Source organism: Onychostoma macrolepis, chromosome 05 (genome assembly GCF_012432095.1).
Source record: "Onychostoma macrolepis isolate SWU-2019 chromosome 05, ASM1243209v1, whole genome shotgun sequence".
In the NCBI taxonomy this organism is placed as follows: domain Eukaryota; kingdom Metazoa; phylum Chordata; class Actinopteri; order Cypriniformes; family Cyprinidae; genus Onychostoma; species Onychostoma macrolepis.
Window position 1 is genome coordinate 1,091,423 of NC_081159.1, and position 19,087 is coordinate 1,110,509.

The window sequence follows — 19,087 nt, forward strand, 5'->3', positions numbered from 1 at the left end:
TTTTCTCCATTCTGTCTCGGAGGGAGTTTTGGTTCCTTGCCGCTGTCGCCTCTGGCTTGCTCAGTTGGGGACACTTAATTTCTAGCGATTATCGCCGATTTGATTGCACAGATACAATTTAAACTAAACTGAGCTAGACAATGACATCTCTGAATTCAATAATGAAATGCCTTTAATTGAAAATTGAGTGTTTAATCTTATCATTATACATTACTGACACTCTATCCTCCAATTTGATACTGTTAAGTGCTTTGACACAATCTGTATTGTTAAAAGTTCTATATAAATAAAGGTGACTTGACTTGACTGTGCCGCTGGTTGCGGTGAGGTTCGACTCGCGACGGCCCTATATTGCTCTCGGCTGGTTGGTGTGCCGCTGGGTGTAGTGAGGCTTGAATCGCGGCGGTCCTGGACACTGCTCTCGGCTGGATTTCTTGTCCAGTCAGTGCTGACTCTGGTAATATTACAATGATGAAGTCTCTCTTACTCACTGCTCTAGTATGGTGCATTCTCTCTACCTTGTTGCTTCGGATTTTGGTTATTATACTTGGGTAGTTATGACTCTTTTCTATTCATCCTTGGATTTGCATAATTTGAATTGTTCATATCCTCTTCCCGCGGACATTTTTAAATCTTGTGCTTCCTTGGAAATTCTGCGCCGTCCTCGATATGTCCACCGAGGATCTCGTCGCAGTATTTGCTAGCGGTGAAGATGGCCTTGTTAAATGCGAGGTCCTTATCAAGCAAATCATTTATTTTAAATGACTTTTTCATCACAAAGTCGCTTGACTTTTTTTTGTGACTGAGACATGGCTGCAACAGAACAATTTTTTATCTCTTGGTGAACTTGCTCCTCCGGACTGTGAATTTTTTAGCACTCCAAGGCATGTTATGTGCACTGGTTTACAGGCCTCCAAAATACAACAAAGACTTTATTCAACGATTCTCAGAGTTTCTTGCTGATATCGTGTCTCGCTGTGATAGACTGTTGATTCTAGGAGATTTTAATATTCACCTCTGATGTCCATCCAAACCCCTGGTGAAAGAGTTTTTACACCTTATTGATTCCTTGAATCTGTCACAATTTGTGTCTAGCCCTACTCACAATTTGGGACCCTTAAGCCAAGGAAAGTGAAGAGAAACAACATTACGCTGCCTTGGTTAAATGCTAACAGCCGTGCTCTCAGACAGGAGTGTCGTAAGTTAGAGCGAAAATGGAAAAGGGAGAAACTCCAAGTCTCATATCAGTGTCTAAGAGCATGCTTAGCTAGTTACCAAAAATCAGTCAAAGAGGCTAAGTCTGAATTCCTTTCTAAACTTATTACTGAAAAAGTGAACCGGCCAAGGATGCTGTTTTGATTTGGTACTAAATCCCGTACCTGCCCGGTCTCTTCATCTGTCTCGGGAGACCTGTGAGAACTTTTTAAAATTTTTTGACAATAAAGTACAGGATATCAGAGCTTCTATTAAGCCATCAATATTTGATCCTCCATTGAGCTGTTCACCTACAGAGTTGATAACCTGTTTTCAACCCATTTCCTCTGTACAGCTAGCTGGCATTGTTTCTAAGGTAAGTCGTCTACTTAAGGAAGTGTTTGCAACCTTGAGTCCGGCTGTAACAGCTATCATTAATAACTCTTTGGAAAGTGGAGTTGTACCGGCTAGTTTTAAACATGCTATAGTTCATCCTCTGCTAAAGAAACCTCATCTTGACCTTTCTATTTTCAGTAATTCTCAAAACTGTTAGAGAGAGTTGTCTACAGTCAGTTGGATTCCTACATTAGAATGTTCTAGACACTTTCCGGGTTTTAGATCACTACACAGCACTGAAACTGCATTGTTGAAAGTCAGCAATGACCTTCTGCAAGCTCTTGACACTGGTTCTTATGCGGTACTTGTTTTGTTGGATCTTAGTGCGGCATTCGACACAATTGATCATAGTATTCTGTTACAGCGGCTGGAAAAGTTGGTGGGTATTCAGGGTGTCGCTCTGCAGTGGTTGGCCTCTTATCTTAAAGATAGAACCTTCTCAGTGAGTATTGGGAAGCCTTTGTCATGTGGCGTGCCCCAAGGTTCCATCTTAGGCCCTCTTCTTTTTTCACTATACATGCTTCTTTTGGGTGCCATTTTTAAGAAATATAAGATCTCCTGCCACTGTTATGCTGACGATGCACAGTTTTATCTTCCAGCAAAAACTGACGGCGGTGGCTCTTTGGATGTGCTGTACGATTGTCTTGAGGAGATAAAAGTTTGGATGGCTGATAATTTTCTACAGTTAAATGAAAGCAAAAGTGAAATTTTGATTTTAGGTCACTCTAGAACTTCATCCGATTTTAATTTAGGGTCCCTTTCCGCTAGTGTTCAACCCTATAAGAAATCTTGGGGTTACATTTGATTCGTTTCTCAACTTCGATAAACAAATTAGTACAGTGGTAAAGGGCAGCAGTAAAGTAGGGTACAGTAAAGGGACCCTACATTGTATGGGTCAAAATTATAGATTTTTCTTTTATGCCAAAAGGACTTTAAGTAAAGATCATATTCCATGAAGATATTTTGTAAATTTCCTACCGTAAATATATCAAATCTTCATTTTTGATTAGTAATATGCATTGCTAAGAACTTCATTTGAACAACTTTAAAGGTGACTTTCTTAATGTTTAGATTTTTTTGCACCCTCAGATTCCAGATTTTCAAATAGTTGTATCTCAGCCAAATATTGTCTGATCCTAACAAACCATACATCAATGGAAGGCTTATTTTAAATCTCAATTTCAAAAAATTTACCCTTATGACTGGTTTTGTGCTCCAGGGTCAGATATATGTTTTTATATAAAATATCAAAAGTGAAATGTACCTAAATGTCATGAAAATAATGTTACAAATAAAAAATAAGTAGAAGCATTCATTCTTTCTTATTTCTTTCTTTCTTTCTTTGAATTTGGCTTTTGAAATGTTTTTTTTTTTTTTATAAATGTTTTGTGAGATGCACTGACCTGTCCACTGCGATGGCCACCAGCGTGAACACAGAGGCAGAGACAGACATGCCTTGCACCAGACCACTCATCTTACAGACTGTGTTTGTGAATGGCCAACCTTGGAGGACAAGAAAAAGATGAAATGACTGACAGGGTAAATTGTGCCACACAAATCCCCCTCAAAACACACACACACACACACACACACACACATCTTTTCGGTGAGAGATTGCTGAAGAGTTGCAGAGAGTGAAAAATTCTTCTGGTTTTATCAGCAGGATGTCTGAGATGAACGCTGCAACTGTAATATCAGAGGAGTTAAAGAAGATTCTCCTCAATCTTTGCTTGCAAAAACTTCTGCTTGGCAGGAAGATGCAGGGTTTGTTTTTCTTACTTCACAACAAGGTCTCTCTCAAGCCCAGGCCAAGAACAAAAGCTAGTTGCCCACCTTTTTCCTGGCCTTGCCTCACAATACTCTGCTAACATTAATAGATCTGTTCACTTATATTGCTAATGACTCAGTGGGCAGTGTCTCACTTATAAAAGTAATGACTCAAGTCATTCAGCATATTTATACTCTGTGAAATGATCTTTAATAATCCTGTGGAGAAGCAGAAATAATATTGCAATGTGATTGGCTATGGACATAATCAAGTTGCATTGACATTTTTAAGGACAGCTGTTATTTTAGCAGTTATTAGCAGTAATGCATTCATCAGACGTTTTTTTCCAATAATTCAAGGTACTTATTCTCTCATTTTCTCTTGCATTCCCGGGAAACTGTACTATCACTGACTCCTGTAAATTCCTATACTGGCCAGATGGAGTAGGAATAAACTGACACTTTAGCACTATTCAGATGTGTTTAACCTGGGGTATAATGGATTTGCAATCTGCTGAACGCGTTATGGAATTGCACAAGGACACATGACCATTATTATCTAACATCGCAGCAATGAGTGTGTCTGGGTTCTGTAAGCCTATTTTTTCATGTTCTTGAAGGCTGCGTTTATTTGATAAAACTACAGCAAAAACAGCAACATTGTGAGATACTATTACAATTTAAATATATATATGTATTTTATATAAAATATATGTGTAAATATATATGTGTATTTTATAATGTAATTTACTAAAAGCTGAAATTTCAGCATCATTACTGCAGTCTTCAGTGTCACATGATCCTTCAGAAATCATTCTAATATTCTGATTTGCTGCTCAAGAAACATTTCTGAGTATTATGAATTATTATGAAAACATATGTGCTGTGGAAACTTTTTTTCAGGAATCCTTCATGAATAGAAATTGCAAAATAACAGCATTTGCTGAAACAGAAATACTGTATTTTGCACCATATAGAGGTCTTGTCAGATCAGTTGAATGCATCCTTGCAGAATAATAATAGAATAATAAATAGTTGATGGTTTTTTATTTAGTTAGTTTTTCTTAACAAAAGAAAATGACTCTAACCGGCCAATTTTATTGAATTGCACAGAGATCATTAGTTTGAATGAGTCTAAACTAAAAGCAAAGAAACATATGATTCACATACTAAGCTAAAATCATTGCTTTCAGTCATATCATACTTGAAATTAAACATACTTAATACCTACTTGAGGTTTGTGAAAGTTAAACCAGCATCATGTTTTGCACATTGATGCACATGATCATGCACATTATGTTTACAGTATGCTTACGTACATGTACGTACAGTGTACTTACCTAAGAAAATACTTGTAATATAAGGTAACTACAAAGGTTAAGGATAGGTTTAGGGGTAGATTCAGGGTTACTACATAGTTATTACCCAGTTATTGTAATTACTATATAATAGGTACATAGTATATACAGGCGGACAAGGACCGTAAAATAAAGTGCTAACATTTTTTTCTATTCATTAATTCTTTGATGAATAGAAAATTTGGTTACACTTTATTTTAAGGTGTCCTTGTTACTGTACACAGTAATATTAATTAACTACATATACTTACTATATAGTTACTTGCATGTAATTATGCATAAGTTATTGTTATTATAATAGTAAATACATGCAAACCTGTAACAAGGAAAACTTAAAATAAATTGTTACCAAAAGTTCAAAAGAACAGCATTCATTTGAAATAGATTTTTTTTTTTTTTGTAACAATGTAATAGTCTTTACTGACTCTTTTTATTTTTAAACCACTGTGTTGACAGATTCTGTGTGGGCCTATTCCAGCAACATAACGTGCAGATTTTGGACAGCCAGGACAGATGGTTTGAAGACACCTTGACATTAAGACATCTGGACTGGACAGAGAAAAATAAAAAGAGAGGCCAGTGACCAATGAGCTCTTGTGCCCCGAGGTCTCTCTGTGAAGCGTCAGTAGCCCACAGCGATTGCGTGCTTATAAAGAAAGCGATCAATACTTCCAGTTCTGTTCTTACTGGAGGACATTCATGAGAGGAGAAGGATGCAATCATAGTCCAGAATAAACATAAATCATAGTCCAATAGGCATGCACAATGTTTTCAACCAGAAATGATGATTCATTGATAAGTACCTTGTACCTCGAATTCAATGCAATGCAAGTCGCTTTGCATAAAAGCACCTGCCAAATGCATAAATGTACATGTCGCTAGAAAAAAACAACTTCAGATTACTGAAAGAGACATTTTATCTTGGAGCATATTTAGAGCCTGAAGCTGTACTTGTGCGCTTTTTTTTTGCAGTAATTGTGTACAATACGAGATTTTTGTGTGTTTGCTACTTCAGGGAAAAAGTGTTATTTTTATATCCATTGTAGGAAGGGACCATCTCTAAAGCAATCAGAGATGCTGCATGCAAGCTTATCGCAATGGACACTTTGGTGAGTCATGTTCAATCATGCAGCTCTCAGTTCTTTATAAGAGCGCGCAGGTGAAGCTTTAACAGATGGTTGATGAAGGAAATGTGAAGGACAATGTGCAGTCATTATTGCAAAAACCAACCCAGAGTAATCGGGATTTTGTATTATCCTGAAACCAATTTTCTGGTATAATGATTGTCTGGCTGTGCATTATCTTTCTTATTAATTGGCTACTTAACTAATTGGACATGAAGTATCCATTTGAGTTGAATTCTTTTCATTGTCTGAATTGGACAGACTACAGAGAATCAGGAGTTTTATAAAGAATGGCCAGTGCTGCCATAGACAATGGTCTGCTGAATGGACCAATCAGAAGTATTCAAAATTGCACATAATAAATTTGGATATTATAAACAATGTACCAGCATGAGAGAGAATGTAATCTTTGCTTCCAGATCACAGCAGGCAAACAAACAAACAAACAGCTCTTTCAGAGAAAAACAGGTGCATGGAGACATCAATATTAAATATGTTTGGCAGTAGTTTCATTAGAAAAAAAAAAAACTGGGTACAGTTTAACAAGAACATTTTGAGTAAACTAAATGGGTTGTTATAAAAAATAAAAAAAAAAGACAGAAAGAGACTCCACACTAAGCAAGTTTATGTTCTTTCAGTCCTAAGTGCACTAGCAGAGATTTAAAGGCCAGTGTCTGCTGTAATGTTTCCAGTGCAAACGCCAGCATGCAACAGAAAAGTTGATGACTACATAATCGCCACCTGTTTCATTCAAAGAACTGTGTTTATATGCTTTTAAAGACAGTAGCTGGCCATCAGTGCATTTTGTGTTTTGAATGAAGTTAGCTTGTTGAACAGCTTCTGCAGCTAATGATAATTTATCTGGTATTACGTGCAAGATGGTATTCTGGTAATTACATTTCCCCTGTTTATTTACAGTTGGCAAGAGCCGTGAAAATCCTCCCAGACTGCTAACAGTTTAAAAAAAGAAGGCTTGATATTTTCCTGGCTGCTGCATTTCATTGAATAATCAGAGGTGATTTTGCTCACTGCAATTCAACTGCATTTAAGTTTTGTGTGGTTCAAGAATACATTGAAAATATACTACTCACTGTTACTGGTTTGCATCAGCTCTTTATGGATAACCTATTAGCAATAATTTTTTGTGTTTAAAATAAAACAAAATATTTTAGTTTTTTAGTAAAACTAATATGTGACCCAGGACCAAAAAAGTCGCTGGGGTATATTTGTAGCACTAGCCAAAAATACATTGTATGGGTCAAAATTATACATTTTTATTTTATGCCAAAAATCATTAGGATATTAATTAAAGATCATGTTCCATGAAGATATTTTGTAAATTTCTTACCATAAATATATCAAAACTTAATTTTTGATTAGTAATATGCATTGCTAAGACCTTCATTTGGACAACTTTAAAGGCAATTTTCTCAATATTTGGATTTTTTTGCACCCTCAGATTCCAGATTTTCAAATAGTTGTATCTCAGCCAAATATTGTCCGATCCTAACAAACCATACATCAATGGAAATCTTATTTTTTCAGCTTTAAGATGATGTATAAATCTCAATTTCGAAAAATTGACACTTAAGACTGGTTTTGTGGTCCAGGGTCACATATGTACTATAATATATTTCACATTTTAATTTCAATGCATTCAATCCACTTAAATTTGTAAAATTGTATTAATCTTAATCCATTAATCCACTGTGTATGTTTTCATCAGCTAGTAGTATTATTTATATTCTATTATAGTATTCATTAATATTTTTTAATTTATTTTAATTTACTACTTTCAGTTTTTGTATTAATTTTAGCTGAAGTTTTAATCATTTTATTAAGCACGTTTGTCATTTTTATTAATTTAGCTTTAAATTATTTTAATTTCAGTTTTAGTTTCAGTTAACAACAACAAAAACTAAAAACACGGTAACACTTTACAATAGTGTCATTTGTTAACATTACTTAATGTATTAACTAACATGAACAAACAATGAACAATACATTTATTACAGTATTTATTAATCTTTACTAATGTTAGTTAATAAAAATAGAGTCGTTCATTGTTAGTTCATGTTAGTTCACAGTGCATTTACTCATGTTAACAAGCACAACTTGTGATTTTAATAAGGCATTAGTAAATGCTGAACTTAACATTAACTAATATTAATAAATGCTGTAGAAGTATTGTAGTTAACTAATGTTAACTAATGAACCTTATTGTAAAGTGTTATCAAAAACACTATAATGTCCAGTTTGGACCCCATTGACTTTCATTGAAACACTGTTCAAAGTATTTCCTGCAGCAGAAAGACTTGTTTGGAACGACATGAGGTGTAAATTTTTAATTTTTCATTGAACTATAAAGGCCAGGCACACTGTTCTGGGCTATGCTCCAGAAAACAGCCTAGTTAACACAGACAATTTTTGCAAGCATGACAGAAGAAAGCATGCTTTTGTCCTCATTGTGAGAAAGTTGCTCAGAACGAGCAAGGATGCTCTGAGCCAGAAATTGAAAGAGCGTTTGCTGTTCTGACCCAAATCCAGTATTTGATTAGAGCCTTTTGTTCTATAGAGCCAAAGTCCAATAGCAAGAGCAAACATAAGAACTGACATATGTGCTGCCACCAGTGAATGTCAGAATAGGTCGATGCTGCATGAAGTGTGGGATTGATGTACAAGCCTCTGTAATGCAGTGGGTAAGAGCAAACTTTCCTTGGGTTCAGCGCAGTAATAAGAGAGATGTGCTTTTTGACATGAGTGCTGGGGAAGGTTTATAGCCAAGGCAAAAGATTAAGACTGTTTTTTTCACTCTCTGTCTCTCTCTCTCGCATTCATTTTTTCTGTGTGTGTTACCTGTAATGAGGTTGTCCACCAGGGTTGTTGGGATACAGAAAACGCCCACCAGAAGGTCGCTCACAGCAAGGTTGAGGATGAAGAGGTTGGTGACCGTTCTCATCCGCCGGTTCTCCAACACAATCAGACAAACCAAGCCATTTCCCACCATGCACAGCAGAAAGATGAAGAGGTAGGCCACGGTCAGGGCGGCAGCCACAGCTAAAGAGTGCTGGTAGTAAGGGTAGTAGATGATACTGGTGTGGTTGGTGACGTTACTGTTGTTTGCGTAATCATTCTGGAGGCTGCTGTTCAAATAAAGCGCAGAAAGCTCCTGCAACATTTCCATTTCTGCTGTCCTGGATCCCTCTTGCAATGCACCTGAATACAAATCACACACACACCACAGCAGAGCCGATTCAAATCAATACTGTCAAAATGGAGACAAAGATGACTTTTGAAATGCATTCATGCAAAGAATTTGGGCACCAGAGTGCATCAGGCTAATGGGAATGTGCAGTCAGTTTCTGCAGGATGCATCTGATGCGTGTCTAAAAGACTGTTCATTGCTCAGGCTTTCTGTTCAGATTTTATGCATAGTGAGTTTAAAACAATTCATGCTGTTGTGAAAATGTACATACTGTATGGACAAAAATTGCTTAGGAAACGTGCAATAGACACATGAACGACTACATTTGCATTTCCAGAAGAAACCGGCAGAGCTTCCAAGGCAGAAAAAAAATGTGTTTAATGTAAAAAACTGTATTTAATCATGTTTAAAAATATAAACATACAATTAATAATGTCATTATATCCATCCATCTATTCTCCAAACTGATTGTCTTCTATAACAGGAATATAAATATACTATATATTTTTATACAAGTTCTTGGCATTCTTCTTGGCATTAGTGCTGACAATTGATTCATCGTGATTAATCACATCCAAAATAAGTTTTTGTTTACATAATATATGTGGGTGTACTGTGTATTTTATTGTGTATATGCATATAAATATATACATGTAAATGCATGTAAATGTTTTCAAATTACAGTATATACTGTGTGTGTGTGTGTGTGTGTATATATATATATATATATATATACATAGAATATATACACAGTACTCACACATATATTAAATAAACAAAAACGTTTATTTTGGATGCGATTAATCATTTGACAGCACTATTTCTGATGCATAAATCGTACACATTTTGGAGCGGTTTACGTTTACAAAAAGTTGCCAATAGTGAGAAAAAAAAGACAATTTGCAGTATGCTTAGGTTTTAATAGCTTACTCAAAGGTTGGTTTAGGTTTTGGTTTCACCAACATGTCTCGTTTAATTCGGAAACAAGAAAGACAAGATGAAGTGAAATTCACATGCTTATGTAGATGGTTTTACATTGCAGAAAGTTTTGCTTTTGTATTTATATCCAACAAGATAAAATATTTTAATTAAAATTAATTAAAAAAAATATTGAGTCTGAACATTCGCTGGTTTGAAATAATTCAATTAGTTGTATAGTTAAAGTTATAGAATGGTGGTTCCCTTTCAGTCGGTCACTCCGAGTCACGTAGGATGACCGACGAATTGGGATCTCGCCAGAGAGACCAATCCACTTCGAGTGTAACTAAACGAGCCAATGGACATTGGCATGCGATCATTGCATCCAGCTGCCGCTGATCACAGCGTGAGTATAAGAGGCAGCAGGTGCACTGCATCCTTTCGCTTCGGAGTCGAGCAGCGGTGAATCACTGCTGCTCTCCTATCCTGCGAGTGAGAAGAGCGAGCGAGTGTGGACGTTACAGCGCAGCAGAGGTGGTCGCGGTCTCATGGGAGAAGAGGTCGATTCCCGTGAGGACAGTCACACTAGGAGTGTGTGGTGGCCAGCTCCCCTGCGTGCTTCAGCACTTAATAAAGAGCAAATTTCTCTAAAAGAGCAACACGGGTGATCGCATCTTTTTAAAGATGTCTTATCACCCGTGCGTTTCTGGGTGTGGTCGTTTCCTGGCGCCTCAGGACGGTCACAATCGCTGCCTCACGTGTCTGGGCATTCAGCACGCTGAGGAAGCTGTGATGGTTCATGTTCTTCTTGTGGGGACATGACCATCTCGAGTTACATAATAGACTCCGCTATGTCAAACATGGCGGAGTCCTCTGCCTCTGCCGCGATCCAGCGTTCGTTCCCGGGCGGCGCTGTATCCGATGGAGTCAGAGGTGATCTGAGGGTGACAGTGAGGGATTCCCCAAGAGGAGTTACTCACCCTCAAGCACTCCGCAGCCGGTGGAGCTGCCGAAGGAGCGCTGGGCCCTCTGCTGGACAGAGTGCACCACGCGTTTCCTTCGGTGCCCCTCTGACGACCAGATGTCGATCGCTGCATCGGAGGGCGAGTCCTCTCTCCGGGATGACGACCGGCTGTGTTGCTCTTCGGGTGTGGTAGCGTTGTCCGAGCCAGACCCAGAGATGACGGCTATGCTTTCCGGGCGCCGAGAATGTCGGGCTCGTGTGGAATCCTCCACCGTCCCGATCCTTCGAGGCTGGACGAGTGGTTTCTCGGCGGGGTCGTGCTGGTTCTCAGCGCCCTCCGGTGCCATTCTTCCGGAAGTGCATGAGGAGCTCACAAGATCGTGGAAGGCACCTTTCACTGCCCGAAACAAATCCTGTGGCTCCTCCCCCCTCACCACCCTCGATGGTGTAGCCACTTTGGGGTACGCGCGCATCCCCTCTGTGGAGCGGTCTGTGGCCATGCAACTATGTCCAACAGCCGCTACCACTCTGCGGGGTGACCCGTGTCTCTCGCGGGCCTGTAAGTATTCGTCAGGTCTAACTGGCAGTGCTTATAGAGCCTGTGGGGAGGCGGCTTCTGCCCTTCACGCCATGGCGTTACTGCAGGTCCACCAGGCCAAAGCCCTGAAAGACCTGCACTGGGGTGGTCATGACCTGGCGGTTCTACATGAGCTGCGTGCTGCGACAGACCTCGCGCTTCGAGCGACGAAGGTGACCGCACAATCTCTGGGTCGTGCGATGTCCACGTTAGTGGTCCAGGAGCGCCATCTCTGGCTGTGTCTTGCTGACATGAAGGAGCAGGAGAAGGTACAGTTCCTGAATGCTCCCGTGTCGCAGACCGGCCTTTTCGGCGACGCTGTCGAGAGCTTTGCCCAGCCATTCTCGGCAGCCCAGAAGCAGACTGAGACGATCAAACACATCATGCGCTGGGGAAACCGGCTGCTTCCACTCCGGCTGCAGCCCCTCAGCCTGCTCGTCGCCGTGGGCGCCCCCCTTCGGCTGCCCCCGCTCCCACGCAGCCGCAGCAGCCTTCCACCAGGCAGCGTCGTGGAGCCGGTCGCAGGCAGGACGCCCAGCCTGTCCAGACCCCCGCCAAACCTGGCGGCAAGCGCAAGTGCAAGAGGCCCTGAGACGGGCGACCCAGAGATGGTGGAGACTGCTTGTCGGGAGATGGTGACCGCACCACTCCCTCCCCCGAGGAGGGCCGGGTGGAGAATCTTTTGTTTTGTTTTGTTTTTGTTCAATCTCTGGGTCTCAAGAGGAGGAGAGTGGTGAACCGTGCATCACGGGATCACTTCCCTTCTCCTCTCTCGCCAGCAGGCAGTAGTGGGTTGCCCAAGAGCACCCCTCCTGCCCATTCGTGGAACCAGGTAAGGGCGGTAGCACTCGAGTCCCCGCTTCAAGTCGTCACACGCCAGGCTGTCACAAGCCTCAAGCCGGGTTCCTGTGTTTCCTCCCTCACGAGGAGGAATAAGGTGAGTGTTACACTGCACACCCAGACCCCGCCCCCCGCCATCACAGGCCAAGCCGTCAAAGGCTCCGGGCCGGGTCCCTGTGTTCCACCTCGCTGCCCCACCGCGGGTATGTCGGTGGCCCCGTTGGTCCCCCTGGTACGGTCTCTCGGAGCCTGGCTAGCGCTCCCCAGTCCGTCTCGGTGGCTCCTGCGGACCATCAGACTCGGCTACGTGATTCAGTTCGCCCGGCGTCCCCCCAAGTTCGGGGGCATCCGGTTCACTTCAGTCAAGGCCGTCGATGCCCCTGTCTTACGTGCGGAAATTGCAGTCCTGCTGGCGAAGGACGCGATAGAGCCGGTTTTTACAGCCCTTACTTCATTGCGCCCAAGAAAAGCGGTGGGTTACGACCGATCTTGGATCTGCGAGTTAGAGCCCTTGGAGCAGGTATCCAGGCATGCTGTCGTATTCACAGATGCCTCGGCCACCGGCTGGGGAGCCACGTACAACGGGCACGCAGTGTCAGGGGTGTGGACGGGTCCCCAACTGCGTTGGCATATCAATTGCGAGTTGCTTGCAGTACGCCTTGCCTTGAGTCGCCTCAGAGGGCGCCTTCGGGGCAAGGACGTTCTGGTCCGTACGGACAACACTGCGACCGTTGCATATATCAACTGGCAAGGCGGTTTACGCTCCCGTCGCATGTCGCAACTCGCCCACCACCACCTCCTCTGGAGTCAGAAGCATCTGAGGTCCCTTCGTCCCATCTACATCCTAGGAGTGTTCAATCAGGCGGCCGACGAGCTGTCTCGAGCGGCACTCCCTGAGGAGTGGAGACTCCATCCCCAGGCGGTCCAGCTGATTTGGAGTCGGTTCGGAGTTGCTCAGGTAGACCTGTTTGCATCTCCAGAAACCACCCACTGCCAGTGGTTCTACTCCCTGTCCGAGGCAACTCTCGGCACGGACGCACTGGCACACAGCTGGCCCCAGGGCTTCCGCAAATATGCATTCCCCCCAGTGAGCCTGCTAGCACAGACACTGTGCAAGATCAGGGAGGACGAGGAGCAGGTCTTGTTAGTGGCTCCATATTGGCCCAACAGGACCTGGTTCCCGGAACTCATGCTCCTCGCGACAGCCCCTCCCTGGCCGATTCCTCTGAGGAAGGATCTGCTTTCTCAGAGACGGAGCACCCTCTGGCACCCGCGTCCAGACTTGTGGAAACTCCATGTGTGGTCCCTGGATGGGACGCGGAGGTTCTAGGTGATCTGCCCCAGGAGGTAACTCTCACTATCGCTTCAGCACGAGCACCGTCCACAAGACGGGCCTATGGAGCACAAGGTGTGCCCTGCCCGCTCAGGTTGCGTGCTCACTCCACTAGGGGTGTCGCATCGTCCTGGGTGCTGGCTCGTGGTGCCTCGCTAGCAGACATCTGTAGAGCTGCGGGTTGGGCGACTCCTAACACGTTCGCTAGGTTTTATAGCCTACGCGTCGAACCGGTTTCCTCCTGTGTTCTCACCTCAAACGGGTAGTGGCACTGAAAGACCCGGCTCAGAGTCGGCTTGCGGCGTTCTTTCACCTAATTCTCCATAGAGTTCCTTAACCAGGCAAACCCTGTCGAGTCCTCCAGCACTCCGGCGTCCGGATGTGGCGGAGCGTCCGGCGCCAGGCCTTTCAGTCAATGAATTCTTGAAATCTGATGTGAGGCTAGTGCCCATATGAGAGACCCTGCCGGGATCCCATATGTGTATTCCACGGTATGCTTATTAGAGCCGTGTTTCCCCTGGCAGACCACGTTCTGCCATCTCTAATGATGCAGCCTGTGCCATCTCAGAGACTTCCATGTGCAATAGGGCCCTACGGGGTTACTTCACATGTCTAAATGCCACTTAACCCCTCGGGGAGGAGGTGACTCCGCAGTGTGCCTCTTCCAAATGGAAGGGCACGCTTCCCAGTGTTATCCAAGTCCTACTGTCTGGGTTGTCCAAGCAACAACAGTAGTTGACCTTCTCTGTGTAGAGCCCGGTCCTATCGTCTGCCTTATAGGAAGGATCAGGAGAACTACATCTATGCTTGGGGCAAAACAATGAAACATTACAATACAACATAATTGTCTAACCACAGACTGACCAACATGAATACAGAGCACAAAGACTTCATGAGCACACCGTGAAGTTTTGTATGTACTTGTAATTAAACTCTCGAGCTCAGCTGTGAATAAAACAGATTTGATACCACACACAAGGTCTCAATTTCTCCAGTCATTAAGGTCCAGAAATCTGCATGTTGGAGCCGGAGTTGTGTCCTGTGGTGCAAAGCTGTTGAGTATGCTGCAAGTCATAAAACAATCGAGGGAGACATGCTGAGACGTGAGAAAGTAAATACCCTCCGTGTTCTGTATCTATCTCTGTTTTAGCTAGAACTGAAGGCTTGTCTGTGTGGTTAAGGATACACTGTCCACAAGGTCGCTGTAAATGACTAAATAGATATTCTCATTTTTTTCAGTTTAAAGCTCCAGTATTCTGTCCAACCTTAGAAAAAAAAATAAAATTAAAAATCCTCACAGCATGCACTGAATATCCTCTATTAATAGAGACATTTAATGGCATAATTGAATTGATCTGTCTTATTTAGCAGATATTGCAATTCAGATTCAATTAAGATTCAGTTGACTCTCTCGATCTTGCCTTGTCCGAACAGCTTTGATTGTTTTTTTCATCTGTGACGTTTTTGAAATATGAGCAGTGTAAAGAGCTCTGAGTCCCTCAGTCTAAAAGCCTCACCGACAGCTGGGAAATTAAAGAAATATATATATATATAAAGTGAAATGCATAGATATTTGCCACTGTTGATTTTAAATGCATAAGCATGCCAGTGTTTGCACGTCTCATTTGGTCAAAGAACAATTAATTCCGCTTCAAACCACATTAATTATTTTAATCATACAAATTCATTTTAACCTCCCTTTAAGTGTAATCAGAAATGCAAATACAGTGGAAACAACAGAATTATGTCATTCAGCATGAGATTGTGAACGGCTGGCAGTCATTAATTCCATTAGTAGCAGAAAATAACGGAAGATGGATCTGTTTCCAGGCATTCTCAAGTATCGTGTGATTTGTTTACCACGCTTTTATTATTTTCATCAACTTATCATTTGGTGCAACCTATAAAATAATCAATCAGTTGGTAAAATTATTAAAGAGGTATTAATGGACTTTCAAAGAGAGACTATGGGGCAATGTAAGGATGTAAGGCAACAAATTACTTGCTTTTGGCTAAAATACAAGTTCACAACCCATAATAACCTTTCCTCCAGTGAAAATCCATCCTCTGTTGTCCTCTCAAATCTACACTGTAAAAAAAAAGAAAAAGTTGAGCCAACTTAAAATTTTAAGGCAACCAGCTTCAGCCGATTTTTGAGTTTGCTCAATTTATTTTTGTGGGAGATTCTCAAATTTTTGTTGTATAAACTTAAAACGACAAGTTGAGAAAACTCAAAAATCTGCTGAAGCTTATTGCCTTAATTTTAAGTTAGCTCAACTTTTTTTTTTTTTTTACAGTGTACTGCTATATTTATGTTTTTGCTTGTAAACAATGCTTGATCTGTGCAGATCTCTCTCTTGATTCAGACAACTTTTTCACTGTATAAAGCAATCCATTGTGAGCAATACCTTACCCAGTGCAATAACTATCTCTACGATCTGCTAACAAAGATCTGTGCAAGATTTATTAACTGATCACTACTAATGCCATTAATATGCAAAACAATGCAACAGTTACTGCTCTTCTGTTATATGTTTAACTGTGAGCAATACTCAATGCACCACACTAATTTGGTACTTTATACATCACTGTGCAGTAACTGGCTTATTTTACACTACCACCTTGACCATACTTGTTTTGTGTGTATAGACTGCATCTAATTTCACTGTACTTTGTATAGTGACAGTAAAGGATCTTGAATCTTGAATATTATGGATAGTGGACTTCAACAATTTGAAGTTAAACTCATCGTGATAGATTTGTTTATTGCACACAAGCAGCTTTTGTCTTCTCCAGATGTTAACTGATGGACTGGAGTGGTCCGGATTATTGTGATGTTTTTATCAGCTGTTTGGACTCTCGTTCTGACGGCACCCATTCACTGCAGAGCATCCATTGCTGAGACACTGATGGAAAGTTACAGTAAATATCTCCAGGATCTGAAAGATTGTGTAACACTGACTGAGAAAGCTGGAAAGCAGTTCTGGTAAGAAATCACAATATAATCTCATACTAACTCAAAAGTGACGCATGATGTCCAAGGATTTACATTTGAAACAATGTAACAATTGTATATATTTGTATGCTTTTTTTCTGTGCTGTGCAAATGTAACTTTTTGTTTGTTCTTCAGTTTGGCTTGAAAATGTCTTTGGCTGGTTTCAAGTGCCACATCTATAGAGCAAAAACCTGGAAACACAAAATCAGTTTTCTTTGAAATGTTGATATGTTTTCTCATATCAGTAGCCAATTTACATAAGTTAATCAGCATGAAGCGAGATTTTCCAGACAATCAGGCTGTGTTATGATGCATTTATTGATGCATCCTAAGTCAAATTCCTCATCATGAGAGGTATACGTCTAAAGCTGCCATCACAGAGAAAACAGAAAAGAAAGAATAAAATGCCTTTTCAGAAGCAAATTAAACCAGATGATGGAATTCACTTACAATAAGCCTCTTTTTTTTTTTAAGTATCAGCTACAACACACCTGTTTATAGTATTACCTCTCCATATCTGGCTGCTGATTTTATGTAATCTGTTCAGTGTAATTTACTGGTTAATTAAAAGAACACTGACCGTAAAGTGTCAACACTTTTCTATTGTATCTAATGGCCCCCTAATTTGTACGAACTAAGTTCACTTCATTGTCTTGCAAAAGTTCACTGGAAAGGCCAGAACTGACTGTACAAATATTATTGTGAAGCACACTCTTTGTTCTTTACTTTACCAAAAAGTCTTTGAGCACCGACTGATTGCAATCTTCTGACCATTTGATCAATCAACTTAGCGAGCGGTGAATTGTCATGCAGTCTGTTTTCTATTTTGCTTTGTGATTCATAGGAAATGCTTCAGACTTACTGGTGTTGAAAACCACCCAGAATATAATAAACAGCAAGATGCCCAGCATTAGTAATGCTGCACTCAAGGCTGTCAAAAAAAAATAAATAATCGGATTTGTCAAAGAATGCACAGCAAGACGCATCACATCAGGCTTTTGGGGATTCGAAGTTCTGAAAGTCTGAGTCTCAAATGTTAGCAGAGAGCATTAGAACTGCTGTATAAAATGTCACTTCATGATTTCGACTTCTGATAGAGCTGTCGGGGGGCTACTTTGAGAAGAAAGCCTGCAGGACTGGACTCTAGGTTCCTAGGGAGTTGCCACTGTTTTGTCATGGCTCCCCCAGAGCAACTTTGGAAAGCTTTCTTTAAAAAAATACACAAATATAGGGCCACCTGTACAGGAGGCAACATGAGACTGCCTAGAGGACCAATGCACAAGAGCACTTTTATATACAGGTCATAAAAACAAACCTTTATGTTGACTTTACAGACATTACAATGCATTTCCCATTATGATGCTGTGGAGCAACGGATGAAATAAAACAGTTCTGGAATCAACACCGAGTCAGACTTAAAGAAGCGTGTTGCTGCACAGGCTTGTTTATAGCCTGCTTATTTGTTGTTGGTGACCTAAAACTGAAATATGTTCAGTATTTATTGCAGATTTTAACAGGTACATCATTTAATAGTCCTATTTCCAGATTATAAAGTCTTCTTTTTTTAATTTCTTTGATGGCTGGCCTCACATAAAAGACAAACCTGTTGCACTCAAACCTAAAAGAATCAAAGTCTCTTCAAATTTGCCATTAAAAGTTAGGAGAAAAGTGAAACATTTCTAAACGTGGGGGGTATGGGCATCTTTTCATCTGGACATATTGTTTTGCGATATGTTGTATCATGATGCATATAGCATTTTTGATTGTATTTAGTACAAAATCTATCTGCCTGTTCAAGTCTCAACCTGATCGCATTGAACGGGAAAAGGACGTAAAGGGAATACACAAGAGTTTGTGAAAGAGACGCTCAGTTGTACCAAAAATGGAGAGGTTTATATGTTGCTGCAACAACATGTTTAGAAAACATCATGCTTTTCCAAGTTCACTAACAGGTTTTAACGTGAGTGTCTTTGTGTCAAACCTCTTTTGATCTCGTTTTCAACTATAGCCAAATGGAGGCTAAGAGCATTTTTTTTTTCTTAGATAGGCTTGAGTTTATTAAATATGCTGTATGACTTTACAGAGGCTCATTTGAGATCCGAGTTTCATTCTGCACAAACAAAAGCAGGTTCTGTTGTAAGGCTTCAGATGTGCCTTGTTTTTATGGCCCTGCTTTTAGAGAGTAAGGACAAGACACTCATAGCAATCTTCATGTGTATATTATTACTAAATCCAACTTTAAAAGGCTGTAATTGAAATTAAAGGTTTTTTTCAAACTGTTTTGAAATCTGGTTGTGAACTCTTTTCACCTTTTATGATTTTTTTAAATGTTTTTTTTTTTTTCTGATTCATTATAATTGTGTGGCAAAGTGACCAGAATATTTTTCAAAACATCTTCTTTTGTGTTTCACAGAA

The 19,087-nt window shown here is 40.9% G+C and overlaps 1 protein-coding gene across 1 annotated transcript in view; it reads right to left on the reverse strand.

The window, feature by feature from the left end:
* Nucleotides 1-19,087, reverse strand: part of npffr1l2 (neuropeptide FF receptor 1 like 2) — a 46,058-nt gene that overhangs the window by 10,132 nt on the left and 16,839 nt on the right. Inside the window, exons 2-3 of the mRNA XM_058776390.1 lie at nucleotides 8,696-9,055; nucleotides 2,994-3,093 (exon numbers count right to left, since the gene is read on the reverse strand). Of these exons, the coding sequence (XP_058632373.1) occupies nucleotides 2,994-3,093; nucleotides 8,696-9,023 (428 nt within the window). The 5' untranslated portion in view covers nucleotides 9,024-9,055. The remainder of the gene's footprint in view (nucleotides 1-2,993; nucleotides 3,094-8,695; nucleotides 9,056-19,087) is intronic.